The following is an 18429-nucleotide window of genomic DNA, read 5'->3' as shown; positions in this document are numbered from 1 at the left end:
TGAGTTTCCATCAGCTGACTCTGCAAGAATTTTAGAAGCCTGCTGATGATGTCACATGGAGTATTAAAGGCTATTTCCCACTATTGGAAGAAAATAATTATAGCTAGGATATGCTCTAGAAAGGAAGAAGATGCTTGTGGTGGGGCTGTAAATTTGGGTAATGCCTGAGCATACAATTTCCCTGCTGCCCACTGCAGCTGCAGCAAATATCGTTCCATGCCACTCATTCACTAATCCAGTTGAGTTGAGTTCCAGGAGAGAAGAAAAAAGTATTTTGACTCTCTACCCTTTCCCCAACGTAAAAGCATGGTGCTTGGTGGTTGGACACTCAGGCACCCAGCACTGTCATGTGGGGGTGAGAAGAGAATATTCACTTCTACGTAGACTGTAAGTTGTGACTTACAGCTTACACAGGACTTCCGCTCTTCACTTCTGTGGGTGGATGAAGAAGGAGGAAGTGAAAGGAATGTAAAAATGTGCAGCTAGTTAGCTGCACCATTTAACATAAGCTGCAGTTAAAAAAAATCAAATGCTACTAAGCAGGAATGATTGATTTTGATGCTAGACTCTTGGCATTATCAGACAGAATCAGCATTATTTCAGTGCAAGTATACTTGCCGTTGGTGCAGAGACATCCTACACAAGGCACGGTAAGCATGCAGCAGGAAAGGAATTCACACTCAGGCTAGTTTAGTGGTTAGGCTAGGGTGATGTATACGTTTTGGTAGGTTTGCGGGTTTATTGTCAAGGGTGCATTTAAGAAGTGATATTAAATGTTACGTTTCAAGGTAGATGTTAAATAATTCTTGATATTCTGCTGACTTGCAGATAAGGTCAGAAATTAGCATACATAACATAAATCTGCCAATCTATACTATCTCATATAAATGGTCTAGAATGGTGAAGATAATGGTGGAGTAAAGATTTGACGTAGGTTTAATTGGTACATTTTCTTAAAATATTAGACCCCATAAAGTGAACTTGTCACAAACCTGCACAATCTCAAACTGAACATAAATAAAAACATAAAATGATAAAATATTAATAAATAGGGATTACCTTCAGTAAGAGTCAAATTTTCATTTAGGTATAATATATAAGGGCCACTTTGGGAGGCTAGCATGAGATTTCTCCAGCCAGAACCGGCAGGGATTTTGACAGCTGGATCAAGGTCAAGCAGTGTTTTGTCACATTTTTGGGTTGTATTCGATATGTGCAAAGAATGATCACACAAATACTTATAAGTACAACATTTATAAAAAAGTAATGACAGATAGAGATGAAAAAAATATAACAATAATACTTAACGAAAGATGCTGTTTCGCCACGGAGTCCCCCTATGATGACGTGGCACATGGGTGACCACAGACGCATGCACAATTGCAAGCTCTGATTTGAGACGGAGGTCTTACCTGTTTTGGCTGTGGTAATATAGGACTTGAATGTTACAAAATGGTCACCACACCTCCACAGGACGCAAATGACCTTCTAAAGAAAATGGCACATTCCTGAACGGAGAGTTGGCTGGCTTGCCCATACAGTCAGTTTACAATCACATTCCTTTGGTTTGAGTAATTTAAGGTAACCAGAATAACCAAGATATTAGAAGCTTTATTAGATATGTGTGAGGCAACTAGACAAATAATAATAAGGAAATATGTAATATGTAATAAGGCTGCAATTATAAATAAGTTGTAATAATGTTACAATTATGTATAAGTGTAGCTCAAAAATAGTGTTTGCTAGTTTTTTTGATACAGAAGCTACTGTCAGAACTCCTACAACAGAGACTGGAAACTGGCTGTCAAAATGACATTCATGTCCCAGTCTTTGTTGCAGCTGCAGTGAAAGCGACCCCTGTATTAAGAAACTCTGCAAACAAACATGGTTTACAGGCTTCCTTTGTAAACCCATTGCACCAATAATATTGATTATTCTTTTATGTGCCGATCAATGGAATTTCCTTTGATCTTCACAAAACCTCAATTAAAACAGTGCTCAAAATGAGAAAAATGTTCTATTTTACAAATAAATATGGTACCTATTAATTGAACATATTTATTCTGTTAGAATACTTTTAAATTATTTTTTTTCCTCCCTTCTTCCCTTAGCTATTATTGTTTCTGCAGTTTTCTTTTATTTTAATGTGTCATCTCTTTCATGATTGATATTACATTTTTTTCATGTTTGCCTATTTCGCTTTTTTAAGACAAAAGCATTTAAAAATCCTTTTTTTTTTCCATTAGCAAATAATTCACTATGTACAAAAAAAGAATTGTTGTTGTTTTATAAACATGACAAATTATTGAATAAAATTAACACATTTTATCTACAGTACCAATAGTTATTTTAAAGCTATTAGAACTAAAAAATTTTTTTTTTTTACAGAACAACATTTTTTGTTGACAGAAATTTTGTTTGTCCACAAAAAAACCTTGTATGTATTTTATTTATCTTAAGCAATGGCAAAGCTATTCAGGAATTAATAGAATGCATAGAGTGCTCTAGTCCATAGGGGGACCAGTTATTACATTCGATTGATCATTTTTTAGTTAACCCTGGATGAATTGTTTTAAGATACCAAAGAGATTTAGCTTTTTGTGTGTAATGTTTATGTATGAGGCACCAGATTTTTTGTGCCTATAGGCTCCCTGAACTCAGCTAAAGCAGAAACTCAGGCAAAAACAGCTAAAAAATAGATCTACTATTTTTTCTTTTTCTAGAGGATATCGTTTTTAGGGAGTATATTTAGGATTGTTTCGTTCAGCCTTACTGAAAAGAGGTTATCACTGGGCCTCCTGTAGGGGGCCTGGTCATACAGGGGGGGGGCCCGGACAGCAGGGGGATCAGTGAAGCAGGACAGGAGGACAATTAAAAAACTATGCACTGTGCCTGTGTTTGTTCCTCTAGCAGCGGGAAGCTTGTTTGCCCCCTCTCCCTTCCACCACCTTTCAGCTGCTGGAGGGTGAAACACAGACACAGTGCATCATTCTGTAATTGTCCTCCCGTCTCGCTGCATGGATCCCCCTTCCTGTGCTGCCCACATCTGATTCTCCCCCTGTGTGCCTAATCCCACCAACAGTTCTGCCGGCAGCTGCAGGTACACAGGCATATGGAGAGTGGGGAAGGGGCCTGTAAGTATGTAATTTACCAGCCCCTTCCTTTTTTGAATTGGACACAGTGAGCAATTGGTACCAATCGCTCCTGTGTACATTAATAACAGCATAGTAAACTGTGTTTACTATGCTTCAGTTTATGAATGAACGAGAGCCTCTGTCTCCTGATCATCCATCTTCAGTGCAGCTGTCAGTTAGATGTCAGGGGTCTGATATTTCACTCAAGCCTCCCCTCTCCCTCAACAGCATTGTAAAAAATAAAATGCAAAAAAATCATTTAAAAATGTAAAAAATAAACAGTAAAAAATCATTTTTAAAATTGTGAAAAAAAACATTGTCAGGTAAGCTTTACGGGGCCTCGTGATTTCTACCCTGTGCAGAAATGATCCTACTCTGGGACATTGCACCATAAGAATGTAACTGACTGTCATTGGGGTGGTTTAACTGAGCAGTTAACCCTTTACAAACACAATGTAGCTATCACCAGATGCTTTAATGGGAAAACACAATATTCATAACATCTGCTTTTGCAATTCTGATCATCAAATAAAACATCTGTATCACTCAGTGGCATGCCCAGAGAGGAATGTAACAGAATTGACATTATTGTAGCTTTTTTAAAAAGAGGCAAAATATAATTTCCTCTGTCAGACCTAATTATTTTCACAGGGCCACGCAATGAAAACTGCTAGAATAGAGAGAAAGGTAATGTAAAAAAAAAAAAATGTCCCTGCATTAGTGGTGTGATTGGAAGGAAAAATGTCCCTGTGTCCATAGTGTCACTTGAAGGAAAAGATTCCCTTGCCTTAGTGGTGTCATTGAAAGGAAAAATGTACAGTACCTGCATCAGTGGTGTAGTATCACTTGAATTGATGGTGTCACTGTAAAGCAAAATGTCCTTGTGTTCATTGCGTCACTGGAAGGAAAAATTTCCTTGCATCTATGGTGTCTCATGAAAGGAAAAATGTTCCTGTGTAGGTGATGTCAGTCTGAGGCGGGCTAGTTTTCCAGTGGTATAAAGAGGCAAGGGGAGTTGGTGGGGTAGGGTATCTGTGGGGTGCATTTAACTAAGGAGCTCTGTATGCCTCTGAGGGCTAGTTTACAGTAGGCTTATATGATATGTCACATGACAAGGGGAGATGGGAAGAATGTAAACTGCACTCACTCTCTGGCAGATGTCCATGCTGCTGAGGTGTATGTGTGTCTGTGTTCTCAGGACTGTCACTGCCCTGCCTTCTCTCCCATCCACATTAAACTGCTGCTGGAGGGAGGAAAGATTAGATTCCTCCCTACAGCAGCTGCTGTGCCCCCTGCACTGTGATCCATTCTAAATGACAGGAGTATTAGCAGTGTCAGCTCTGTCGTTCAGGCAGCTGGAGAGCGGGGTGCTAGGTGAGTCTCGGCGCCAACTGAACATAGCAATACTGTTCCTAAGACAGGCGTCCCTTTGCCCCCACCCTTCTTCTGGCTCTGCCTTTAATATGTAAATTAGAGAGAATGGAGCCCATCACACATAGTTAAAGTAGATGTAAACCTGAAAAAAAAAACGTATTAATGAAGACTTCTACCTGGTACAGTGGAGGATGTCAAGTCATCTGTGCCAAGTCTTGCCACGAAGAGTTAATCCAGTTCTGAGCAATCCTGTTGTCTTTTTTTACTAAGATAAAAAATGACACACAGATAATTTTGTGTCGCCACATCCCCCACTGCTGTGACGGACATCTTTATCTCATGGATGACATGAGAGCAGAGAGAGTGTCTACGCTTTCTTCTCAAGCTCCCCCAGGATTGGCTGCTTCACACCTCAGCATGATTGGGCATGCTGAAGTCATGTGGCGCCTTTCCTGAGTTTTGACTGGATGTTACTTATATGATCCATGAGATCAGCAGAAGATCAGCGTGACTGAGGAGGATTTACATGGTCCAGTCAGCTCCCAGGGCACCAGCAGAAAGAGTAGGAGAGTGTAGAGATGGGCGTGGAATCTGGAGACATTACGACTCTGCCCACCAAATGCTGGCAAAGAGACCCACCCACCATTTCTGGAGTTTTGAGGGGCTCCTACAGTTGAAGGGTGTTACAGAGGAAAGGTAAGGATACATGCGGGAGTCTTGTGTATATGTGTACAGAAATATATTGTGCCGTTAGTTTATACTGAGTAAGCAGTGGGTTTACATCCACATTAAGTCCTAAAGTCATGTTCATATTTATTTTGTTATTACTTATTGCCATAAAAATGTTGAGTCAGGTAAAAATGTAATATTTCTTTTTTAAATTGAGTCTCTTATTCAGTCACTAGATGGAGCTGTAGCCTCCTTTTCAATAAATCATCTATTTCAACTTTCAGCTGTGCACACAGTTAGAAGCAAATGTGTATATCTTAGTGACAGCTCAACAAAGTCATAGAAGATAATAATTTCAGCTGTATGAAAAATCTGAATGCCATACTGAGCTCTTAGGTGGGACAACTCCAAGCATTTGTGCCTTTGAGTATAAAATTATATTGCGAAGTTTTTAGTATTACAATCCTGTAAGCCTTGAGACAGTATTATTGTAGTTATTATTATTATTATTTTCCTTATTTACTTCTTTAATCCTACATGCAGACCCATTCCCTAGGCACACACCTAAAATAAATCTGTTTTTTGCTATAGCCGATCTTCTTTTAAACCTCTTAAGCCTCGTAAGCACGATCAGATTTTCTGATGGGAAATGTGTGATGACAGGCAGTTTTGCGGAAAATCCAACCGTGTGTATGCTCCATCGGACAATTGTTGTCAGATTTTCTGCGGACAAATGTTGGTTAGCAGGTTTTAAAATTTTCCGCGGACAAATATTTGTTGTCGGATTTTCCAATCATCGTGTGTAAGTCCGTCGGACAAAAGTCCAAAGTACAAACATGCATACTTGGAAGCAAGGACGAGCCAGAGCCAGAATCGGTCGGTCTTGTAAACTAGCGTTCGTAATGGAGAATTAACATTCATGACGTGGCAAATTATGAAATCTTGAAATTCAGCGCACATTCTCTTCTTCTTTAATGGAATAATAATGAAGCTGCTTTGCTGGTGATACTGATGGAGTTATTGCAAACAAATTTTCAAAGGCTTTTTTTTCTAGTGATATCAAGAATAATATTATTATTATTTATTTTTTTTGGGGAAAGTTACCACAACACCATTAACCCGTAGTTTTTAAGATCAAATATACAACTATGTTGGTGTCCCTTGTCAGTTTTACATTGTAGTTTTTAAAATGCAACTGCCTACTCCCAAACTGTCATTTGAAGTAAAACACATAGCTAAGTATTATTCTCCACAATTTTTTACTGTCCATTAAAAAAAGAAAACAAATAAAATTAGACAAGCTATCTGCCAATAGAACTTAACCAAAAAGTGCATTCTATGCATCCAAAAATATAGAAAATATACCAAATCAAATCATTATTCAACCAAAAAAATAATGTCAAAGTAATAACTCCAAGGCCAATAATAAATAACACGTTATCTACGCCGATTCCGCAACATGTCTGGTTGACGAACTAACTGAAAAGCACGAAATGAAAAGAGCGAAATGAAAAGCGCGAAATTAAAAGCGCAAATCATCACTCACCAAACTTCTACTAACATGAAATTAGCAGAAGGACCCCAAAGGGTGGCGCTAAAGACCTGAAAAACCATGTAGTACATCACTATGTTCATGATTGTTGGCCAACAATTGTGTGCCATGTGTATGCAACACAAGTTTGGGCCAACGCCCTTCGAACAAAAGTCCACGGTTTTCTTGGCCAACAATCCGATCGTGTGTATGAGGCTTACACACAGGTCAAAATAGGCTGGTTCAGCAATGTCCGGCTCTCCCTGTTTAACAGAAGTTAGTCCCCACTGTCAGAGTCTACACTGTCAGAATATAATAGCACAGTGGGGGGGTGTTCTTCCATTCACCTTGCTTGTGTAAATAAGGGAATCGATGATTTTTTTTTCATTCGGCCTGCCGGATGAACAAAAAACAAAAAAAACTAAACTTGTATACCCAGCTTTAGTCACTGACTGTGAACAGTTTGCAAAGTCAGAATTTCTGAGCTGTATATTTGTTTTAGGTTGGGGACTCAGGAGGCATTGAAGTTACTGGATCAGGATAACAGTGAAGCAACTAGTATTCTCAGAATATAACATTTTTATTTTAGGAGACTGGCATGTACCAGATCAGTATGGAAAAAAAAAACATTTCAAGGTAAGCTAATTGCTAAGTGATTTGCAATGCACAGGAGTCGGAGAGACTAATGTAGTAGTCAAGGTACTCTTAAGTAGCCATGGAATGTGTGCTTTCAGTAAAAGCTTAGAAAAGGTAAAAAGGTCCAAAAAAAGTTAAGATGCCTGCTATAATTCTTCTGCACTCACTGTTAGAAAAGCTTTTGAGATTTGGGCAGCCTTGAATGCAGTTATACAAACTATATGTATTAATAAGCACTTAGTGCTGCCATCCAATCCAAATAGAAGGCAGAAATAATAATGGGATAATAATAATGGCCCAGGAGAAATGCAGCAATTAGTGGTGAAATACAGCTAGAAGTCCTAAGTGAACATTCTGCGTAGTAGCAGTAAGTCAGTTTGCTCTTATGCCTTGCAGCCACTATGAAATGTTTGGAAAGAGTTTAAAAAAAGGTGAACAGACATACAGTAGTGAAATAACTTTTATTTTAATCAAAGTCAGACTAATATGAGTCTCTTATAAGATTGACAGTGTAAACAGTAGTTTTAGGGGAGACATACAGGAAAAGGACGACAAATCTCTTAGCAATGCTAACAATGCAACTGGCTCTTAAAAAGAGCACCACCACTGACAGATAGGGGGGTCTAACATACTAACTCAGTTTGTTCCATGTTGACAACTTTGTTAAAGTGTCACTAAACCCAGGACTCTGCATTCACTATATCTGGTCTCCCACAGTACACAGAACATGGAGATTATTTTAGTAAATATAAACTGCTAAATACCGTATTTATCGGCATATAACACGCACCGGCGTATAACACGCACCCCAATTTAGGAGGGAATTTTAAGGAAAAAAAACTTTTAGGAGGGAAGTTGAAGGGAAAAAAACTTACATTTAAATGCCCTTCATTGCAGCCTTGTCAGTGCAGCCTTGTCAGTGCAGCCTTGTCAGTGCAGCCTTGTCAGTGCAGCCTTCCCCAGTGCAGCCTTGTCAGTGCAGCCTTCCCCAGTGCAGCCTTGTCAGTGCAGCCTTCCCCAGTGCAGCCTTCCCCAGTGCAGCCTTGTCAGTGCAGCCTTCCCCAGTGCAGCCTTGCCAGTGCAGCCTTCCCCAGTGCAGCCTTGCCCCAGTGCAGCCTTGCCCCAGTGCAGCCTGGGATCCCCTGTCCCTGCTTCCAGGGCTTCAAAATCGCGGTCCGCGATTTGAAAATGGCGCCGCCGGCGCCGAAGTACACAGAGCCGGTCCTCGGCTCTTTCCGGCGGCTCTCGTTTACTTTCGGCTCCACTCGTAGTCCCGAGCGGAGCTATCCGAGTAGGTTCGGATAGCTCCGCTCGGGACTACGAGTGGAGCCGAAAGTAAACGAGAGCCGCCGGAAAGAGCCGAGGATTGGCTCTGTGTACTTCGGCTCCGGCGGCGCCATTTTCAAATCGCGGTCCGCGATTTTGAAAATGTGACAGCTCGGGATCGGCGGGGATCGGCGTATAACACGCACCTGCGACTTTCCCCTGATTTTAAGGGGAAAAAAGTGCGTGTTATACGCCGATAAATACGGTACCTTTTCTCATCAGCAGTATATAGCAGTCTTATTACTTACAGTATCTCACAAAAGTGAGTACACCCCTCACATTTTTGTAAATATTTTATTATATCTATTCATGTGACAACCCTAAAAAAATGACACTTTGCTACAATGTAAAGTAGTGAGTGTACAGCTTGTATAACAGTGTACATTTGCTGTCCCCTCAAAATAATTCAACACACAGCCATTAATGTCTAAACCCCTAGCAACAAAAGTATGTACACCCCTAAGTGAAAATGTCCAAATTGGGCCCAAAGTGTCAATATTTTGTGTGACTGCCATTGTTTTCCAGCACTGCCTTAACCCTCTTGGGCATGGGGTTCACCAGAGCTTCACAGGTTTCCACTGGAGTCCTCTTCCACTTCTCCATGACGACATCACGGAGCTGGTGGATGTTAGAGACCTTGTGCTCCTCCACCTTCCATTTGAGACTGCCCCACAGATGCTCAATAGGGTTTAGGTCTGGAGACATGCTTGGTCAGTCCATCACCTTTACCCTCAGATTCTTTAGCAAGGCAGTGGCTGTCTTGGAGGTGTGTTTGGGGTCGTTATCATGTTGGAATACTGCCCTGTGGCCCGGTCTCCGAAGGGAGATGATCATGCTCTGCTTCAGTATGTCACAGTACATGTTGGCATTCGTGGTTCCCTCAATGAACTGTAGCTCCCCAGTGCTAGCAGCGCTCATGCAGCCCCAGACCATGAAACTCCCACCACCATGCTTGACCGTAGGCAAGACACATTTGTCTTTATACACCTGGTTGCCGCCACACACGCTTGACACCATCTGAACCAAATAGGTTTATCTTGGTTCCAGTAATTCTTTTCCTTAGTCTGCTTGTCTTCAGCAAACTGTTTTTGGGCTTTCTTGTGCATCATCTTTCGAAGCGGCTTCCTTCTGGGATGACAGCCATGCAGACCAATTTGATGCAGTTGCGGCGTATGGTCTGAGCACTGATAGGCTGACCACCCCATCCCTTCAACCTCTGCAGCAATGCTGGCAGCACTCATACGCCTATTTCCCAAAGACAACCTCTGGATATGACGCTGAGCACGTGCACTCAACTTCTTTCGTTGACCATGGCGAGGCCTGTTCTGAGTGGGACCTCTTCTGTTAAACCACTGTATGGTCTTGGCCACCGTGCTGCAGCTCAGTTTCAGGGTCTTGGCAATCTTCTTATAACCTAGGCCATCTTTATGTAGAGCAACAATTTTTTTTCAGATCCTCAGGGAGTTCTTTGCCATGAGGTGCCATGTTGAACCTCCAGTGACCAGTATGAGAGAGTGAGAGCGATAACACCAAATTTAACACATCTGCTCCCTTGTAACAGTAACGAGTCACATGACACCGGGGGAGGGAAAATGGCTAATTGGGCCCAATTAGGACATTTTCACTTAGGAGTGTTCTCACTTTTGTTGCCAGCGGTTTAGACATTAATGGATGTGTCTTGAGTGCTTTTGAGGGGACAGCAAATTTACACTGTTATACAAGTTGTGTACCCACTACTTTACATTGTAGCAAAGTGTCATTTCTTCAGTGTTGTCACATGAAAAGATATAATAAAATATTTACACAAATTTGAGGAGTGTACTCACTTTTGTGAGATGCTGTATATCCGTGTCTGGTTAAAGCTTGTAGGAGGAGTTTTTATTCTACTCTGATTGTCCTATGAGGCTGCAGGACCCATGACCCTCTGTCTGGACAGTGCTGATTGGCCTTGTGCTGATCTCATGCACCTTACCAGGAAAAAAAAAACTCCCTAGCAATACACACCAAACTGAGCATGTGCAGAGTGCCCCCAATGCTCTGTCTTATCAGGAGATGGATTGTGGACAGTGGAAGAAGGAGAGGATCAGAGAAAACAGGATAAAGCAGCCTTTTTATACAATGCGGAGGATTAACCCTTTAGGTTCCACAGTGAGTGTAACAAGCATGCTTTACTGCATATACAGACTGATTTTACAGTTGTGGGTTTAGTAACACTTTAAGTAGCAAATGATAGCCTGTCTTTGTCTAAAATGAATTATCTATGCTCTCTGCTGATACTACTAACTGTGGAAGGAAGTACCACATCTTTACCACTCTAACAGTAAAGTACCTTTTATGCAGTTTAGGATTGAACTTGCTTCTTGTCCAGTTTCATTGTGTGGCCAAGTGTCTTCTTCAGAGACCTTAGATTAAACCGTTTTTCCAGATACTACAGTCATCACTGATAGATGCTGTATGTACAGTATATTGCAATCAAATCCCTTCTTACCATAAGCACCTTTTCTCCAGAAATAATAAGTTTAATTTTCATAGCCATTCCTTATAACCTAGGTCCTCCAGTCCATGCTCTTCTCTGAATTCTCTTCAGTTCAAGGACATCCTTCCCAATGATTGGTGTTCTTTTTAGATTTTTTAATTGAACTTTGTTACACAGTATATATTGATAAATAATCAAATGTTTTTTTCTATTTTTACCACTTCCCACCTGGCCTATGGTAAAATGACGGCTGGGCAGGAGCACTATCCTCCTGGGTAAACGTCATATGATGTCCTCCAGGTGTGCGCCCTAGGAAGCTCTCAGTGGCGCGATGTTTCTCCCTCTGTGTCCAACACAGGACACCGTGCTGGACCATTCGTTGTACTGAGCTGGCCCCAATATTAAGTGATCTCTGTAACCAATCACTGCGGTCACATGTCAGTATTACACAATGGTTTTCATTTATAGTGATTCATTGTGTATTATTGTGATCTCTGTGATTGGTTACATGGTACAGAGGCTAATCATAGATCACAACAGTACACAATAGCACATGAATGGATGCCATTCACAAAAGTAATTGCTTATGATAGTGATTAGATCATCACTGCAATAAGCAATCATTGTGAAAAAATAAAATCATGATCACCTCCCCAAAGTAGTACAGTGCTCTGGTCACAGTATGTAAAAAAAAAAAAAAAATGTCCCAGATCACAGCCACACCAGTCATATGATAACACTGTACTGCTCTGGTTACAATATTTAAAAAAAATGTAAAAAACAAATTTTAATTAATTTCTTTATTTTCCAAAATGTTGTTACAAAAAAATTACAACTTCAAAAAACTCTCAATGCCTCTTACTAAATACTTTGGACTGTCTACTTACAAAAAGGGTTAATATGGTGGGGTATTTGTACTACCCTGGCATTTTAGGGACTCAAGAAATGAGATAGGCCATCAGGACATCAAGATTGATACATTTTCAAATATATATGTATATATGTATATATACTGTAAATAAATATATATATATATATATATATATATATATATATATATATATATACAGTATATATATATATATATACAGTATATATATATACTGTATATAAAATAATTTGTAGACTTTGTAAATTTCACATAGACTAAACAATATACACTAATTTGGGATTTTTTTTACCAAAGAAATGTAGCAAAACACATTTGGCCTAAATGTATGAAGAAAGATTGTCTACTTGAAAATTCATATAACAGAAATGAAGAAATGGTGTTTTTTTTAACTTTTGGTATGTTTTATTTATGTAGCAAAAAAAAAAAAAAACCCAAAAAGAATTTGCATTCATAGTATGACTGTTTAAAGTCAAAGTGTGAAAGGGGTAAATCTTGAGGTGAATGGTGTGATTTCAGCAAAACTTAGTTCAATGCAAAATGATTAATGTGAATTTTTAGTGAATACGTTTTTTTTTCCTGTATTATTTTTTATTGTTTTTTTTTTTTTTTTTTACTTATTTTGAAAAGAGAAAAAAGCAAAATACGTAAAATAAAAAAAATTAAAGTGACATTACTGAAACATCTTTAATCCCTTAATAACCCCAGAATTTTCAAAAATTAAAAATATAAATAAACCACCTTAATTTCAACTTCCCCATTGACTTTAATGCCCTGGCCAACGTTTTCTAAAATGCTATAACTCTCATCAAAGTGAAAACAATCAGCTTCTCTCTTCCATAGTTAGAACCTCAGCAGTCTTTTTTTGCTGTTCCTGTCTCGAAGACACAAGAGAAATTGATAAGAAATCTCACCAAAGTGAAGGGAAATTATACATTTGACAGCTGTCACCAGAATAGCAGCCCCATAGTGAGATATCTTCCTAACTTCATGCTCTCATAAACAAATCACTTTTCATGCAGGGTAGGGAGTTTAAATTCCACCAAAGGGGACACAGACAGCATTAATAACATGACATATATTCTAAATCCTCCCCACTTTACCAAAAACTAGAAAGGTTGCACTTAAAAATTTTGGAATAGCTTGTGGTAGAGAAGGTCATGGGGATACTTTTAAACCATTCATACTGAGGCAAACTCTGGTGCAGACTCTCCTTTCTGTGCTGCACCAAGTCTAGAGAGTCTGGGTGTGCTTTTGGCTGTATTAGTGGATCTCTAGAGCTGCCAACAGTCACTGCTGCTGCATCCTCCTCTCAGGGCACTCTGCGCTCATATGGTGGTACTCTCCCAGGAAGTACCTCAAAGAGAAAGGCTTTGCAGAGTCATCAGGGGGCTGAAGGTGTCACCTTGTGAGTCAGTTTGCCATGCTCAGTACACACAGCCACCAATGTGCCAAAGGCTCCAGTCCAGAATACCTCAAAGCACTTCTTTGTCATGACCTGCAGCCCTGTATCCACTGTTGCCTCCTTGTAGTGGGAAGATGTAAAGTGAGGCTGAGCCACCCTATCTGCTGCATTGTGAAGAGCATATATGTTTACTACACCACAACATGATGCACATGAAATCAAGTCCAATAACACACTCCTCTTTTTCTCTGCCACCTGGTACTGTTCAAACCAACAGGGTTGACACAACTTCACAGGCAGTCTCGTGCCATATCCTGCCGACAAAACTAAGTGTAAGGGATGTAGGTTGAAGAGCAGTTGGCACCAAGCTGTCCTAAGTCCCACCCCACTGCTTTCTTGGATATGGCAACCACATATCTGGCTTTTAGGGATGACTGCACCATCTTGTGTCACATTCTCCCACCCAGAGGGTGGAAATAAAAGAATGTCCACTCCAATAGTGTTTTAATACTGCATATGTTCAGCTCTTCTCTTACGCACCCCCGTCACAGCATAACATCATATCCAGGTTACTGACAGAGTCTTGCAGAAAACTAGTAGAATGAAAGCAACATTCTGACAGTAGTTCCAAGTTAGTGCAGCAACACTAGTTTCAGCCATCTTCCCATCAAAACCATAAACTTGTTTCAGCCATCTTACCACTCTTTCCTAATAGGCCCACCATTCAGCTCACCATAGAGGTTTTCTCAGTCCTGGTCCTCAAGGCCACAGACCTGCAGTTGAAGGTCAGGGGTGGCAAGGTGTCCCCATTTGCTCCTTACATATTGTACAACTGTCCCAGTAGTAGTACTGCCCATCCACTGCATCACTACAGGAGGGGCAAAACTTAAGGGGACACTAACATCTGGCAACAAGCTTGTTTAGCTAAGCTCTAAGATGAAAGTTGAACACCGATTAGCTTCCTTGCACAGCTACCCTAGATTCTGGCTGCTCTAGTCATAGTAAATTCTCCTTTATGTATTTTGGAGCTGTCAATCAACATTCTGTAAAGCAAGCTTTTACAGAAGCTAATAGTTATGGAATCATGGAGAACTCTTTAAGAATTTTAATGAAACATGTAAAATGTTTTTTTTAATTTATAAAAAAGATTTATTTTATGAACAATGTGTTTTGTATTTCTTTTAAACTGGTGCCAGCAGTTCTTCTAAGACATTCTTCGTAGTCCCATTATCTTAATTAACCCCTATGAATCTCTTGATAGGAAAAGCAATATTTCATGACCACAAAATTCTGTTTTTTTTTCTTGCTATTCTCCCCAAGGAGAGCCAAACCACAGATCCCCAGAAGCCTGCCTTTATAAAGGCATACACCAGCAAATCGGAAGAGTACAGCTCTGATAACTTAAATGGCACACTGACATAGTATGTGAATTCCTTAATATGACATATTCTGTTTTTCTCTTTTATTTTACCTTTTAAGATCCATGGCATTATGCACTTTGACAGATTATTTAACGTAACACAAAAGTTAATATGTACACAAAACTCTCAGTTGCAGGTTTTTAATCACGTTATGTAGTACAACTGGGGCTTCTTCATTTTGTGTCATGTAATCATTCTGGTCCATTGTGGCTCTTTGTATTTAACTTGGTATTATAAGGTTTCAACAATATTGTTACAGAAAGAACTCTGAATGTTATTAGCAGATTGCTTGTTCTTTAAATAAAAGATTTTGTAATTATTATGTATTATAGATGTCTAAAAAAAGCAATACAGCTACTCTTTTTCTTTTTCTGTTTTGTGAGTGTGGAATTGCTTTGTTCAACCAATAATAGTATTGTCTGTCCAGGCCTTTTATTCAGCTAGCTTGATAAATAGTTTGGATATTGTGCAACAAAGCATTTCTGTAATGTGTGATTAAGAGTGCATATATTAGACAAAGACTGGCAGACCTGTGAATATTTTTTTTGTACAAAATAATTTATCATAAACACTATCAATTTTCTCTGATGATACATCATTAGTGAGCCATATAAGGTCTTTCAATGTACTGTATAGAATCATGTGATAATTTTGAAGTTCATGAATAGACATCTGAAAATATCAGTAGTCTGTGCAATTGTAACTTCTAAATGCCATTGTCATTAAACAGGTGTGCAGCCAACAGTTGTACCATAAAATCCAAGAATAGCAAAAATCCAGCACCCCAAATTTACTGAAACTCCAGAGACCAGCGTTTTGGGGGACACAAAGGAAAACAGTGGAGACATACACCACATATACAGTAAATATACTGCATATAAATATTATCCTACAACTAGGTTCACCTGGGGTTGCCAATCAATCAAGCAGCTATGCTTATTCTAGGCTTCCCATAAACAAACAAGCTAGTCCTTGGTAAAAAAAATTGGAGATAAACATACCAGTAAACAAGCCCTATATGAAAATATCAGTCATTTGATAAAAGAAGGCAAAAAAAAGCAAATCTGCTGATCAATTTTCACTGCAGTGTTCTTCTTCAAAAATATTTACGACAAACAATGTCTCCACAACCTTTTGCTTTAGATCTTATTTGTGAGATCAACAAATGATTGAAGCAATCAGCAACAGCTAGGGGTTACCCTCACAGAACAAAGTTATTGGTAAATTCTATTGGTTGGACTAATCGCAACTGCAAAAATCAAAATCTGTGTGGCAGCGTTGGACAAATGGACATGCAATATGAAATTAAGGCTATTTGTACAAAGAACTTGGTGGTAATGCTGACATTTTGTTTTATACTCTTCATTATTTCAAAGGTTTTCTTTGCCTTCATCATGCACACACTTGGGACTAAGGTGTCACTACATCAGATTATATTGGTGCATGATCAGTCAGCTATGACAAAATCATGCTACTACAACCTTATGTTGTAATGGGAGGTAAACTGTTAAATATAATGAGGACAGTAGACCTCAATCTGCATTAAGATACAAAAGGTTGAAGTTTCAAATGATTATCTATCGTTGCTGTTTGAAGGGCACACCCATGTGGCCTAAGTTGACTTTGGCATATGGGTTCTACTTGTGACGTTGAAATATACATATTTGAGCATACATATTTCTAATTATACTGTATGTATCTATTGTATCAGACCCATCCAAATGGCAGACACTTGGGGGTTTATTTACTAAGGGCAAATAGACTGTGCACTTTGCAAGTGCTGTTCCACACATTTTCCCCAGAGTTTAGTGAATGTGGTGAAGCTCAGCTGATTTTCATCATCCAATCACGGTGAAGTGAAAATGCTGTTTTTTTTATTTTCCTTGCATCTAATTGGGTATTCTTTACAAAGTAAAGCTTGACCACATTCACTGAGCTCTGGGAAAAATAAGTGCAACTGCACTTGCAAAGCGCAGTCTATTTGCCCGTTGTAAATCAATCCCATTACATCTATGAGTTTAGACACTTAAAATAAAGTAAAAGATTACTGTTTGAGAACTATGGGTCACTACACTTGCCAAGTTGTTTTATTGCCTTGTTAAATAATATTTTTAGCCCAAACCTATATTACAACCTCTGTCAGGTTTGTATTTTTGTTGGTGTCCCCAGTCCTCAGGGTTCTGTTTAAAATTGTCCACCTGGACAGAAAGTTATAAAAATTCCCAACATTTACAGGTGTCACTAGAATGGAAATAGATGGAAACCCCTCTAATGGAATTACAAATTCCAGTGACAGCTGTCTTTTTTGGGATCACTTTTGCAGGAAAGAAAGTGATAGGAAATCATCCCAGTGGAACACAGACAACAAATAATAAAATAAACAACAGACAGAATTTTAGAATTTCCTTCTCTATCCAATAATACAAAGGGCTGAATATATATATATATATATATATACATATATATGTATGTTTATTTGTATCTTATTTAGACTCCTATTGGACATGGTTCTTATTTCAGTGTAGTGGATATTAAACATGCTTCAATCTATGTTTTATCTTCTTAGGATTAGCTAAACCCATGGGGCTTGTAGAAGGACCTGGCGGCCTTGGACAAGGTGGGATGGCTGCCACACTGAGAGATGACAGCCATGAAACAGAAACAAAATATGAGGAATATGGTTATAATGCCCAGCTCAGTGATCGAATCTCTCTGGACAGATCAATTCCAGATTACAGACCCAAAAAGTAAGTCATATAAAACTGTAATGTTGAACTTTGGTAGTAATTGATTGATGCTGTTCACAAGCAGGATTATTTTTCTTATTTTTTTCCTCTAAAGTTTAAACCGTTCATTGTGTTTTTCAAGCTGGATTCTTACTAAAATACTGTTGTGGACATATTAACATGTTAAATTTATGAAAGGAACAATGCACAATGTTGTATAACACTTGGAATAAAAATGAATGTTGGCAGAATTAGAACATTTTTGTGATGATCAGCATTTTACAAGTGCTAAGCACATAAAAAAAATAGCCGTCAACCATGTACTGCAGGTACTGGTATTCCAGACAATTGTGGATTTGTCTCACCTCAGAGAAAACAAGAATGATCAGCTGAAATTATCCAATATGTTAGATCAATCTTACCCCCAACATTAAATGAGGCTGTCCTGTGTGAGCCTTAATACTTCATACATGTTCATAGACATGCTCACTAAAGATCAGTAAAAAATAAACTGCTACACTGTTAATCCTTCCTCTCCCCACCAAAGATTACATTTATGGATTTGGATCAAATGTTTTTTCTCCATCAGGGACTATTACTAAAAATGCTTCCTTTAACTTGTTCAGATCTGCGCTGTAGCTGTCATTCGAATGACGACTACAGCGCGGATCTGCTTTGCCGGGAGGTCATCAATAGACGTCCTCCCCTTTGCACACTGGTCACGCCCCCCTGAAGGGCGCACGCTGTAATCACCTGGGTTAATGGGACTCGGGTGATCACAGATTGGAGTAAGGGGTTGATCCCGACCCCTTACCACATGATCAGCTGTCAACCAATGACAG

General features: G+C 39.2%; 1 protein-coding gene across 1 annotated transcript in view; it reads left to right on the top strand.

Moving 5' to 3' along the window:
• The window catches only part of GALNT9 (polypeptide N-acetylgalactosaminyltransferase 9), a 433263-nt gene that overhangs the window by 38399 nt on the left and 376435 nt on the right, over nucleotides 1-18429 (top strand). Inside the window, exon 2 of the mRNA XM_073628324.1 lies at nucleotides 17428-17608. Coding sequence (XP_073484425.1) covers nucleotides 17428-17608 — 181 coding nt within the window. The remainder of the gene's footprint in view (nucleotides 1-17427; nucleotides 17609-18429) is intronic.

The sequence above is a fragment of the Aquarana catesbeiana genome, linkage group LG01 (assembly GCF_042186555.1).
Source record: "Aquarana catesbeiana isolate 2022-GZ linkage group LG01, ASM4218655v1, whole genome shotgun sequence".
Lineage (NCBI taxonomy): Eukaryota > Metazoa > Chordata > Amphibia > Anura > Ranidae > Aquarana > Aquarana catesbeiana.
Note: the sequence above shows the minus strand (reverse complement) of the source record. Positions and strands in the feature narration are given on the sequence as shown.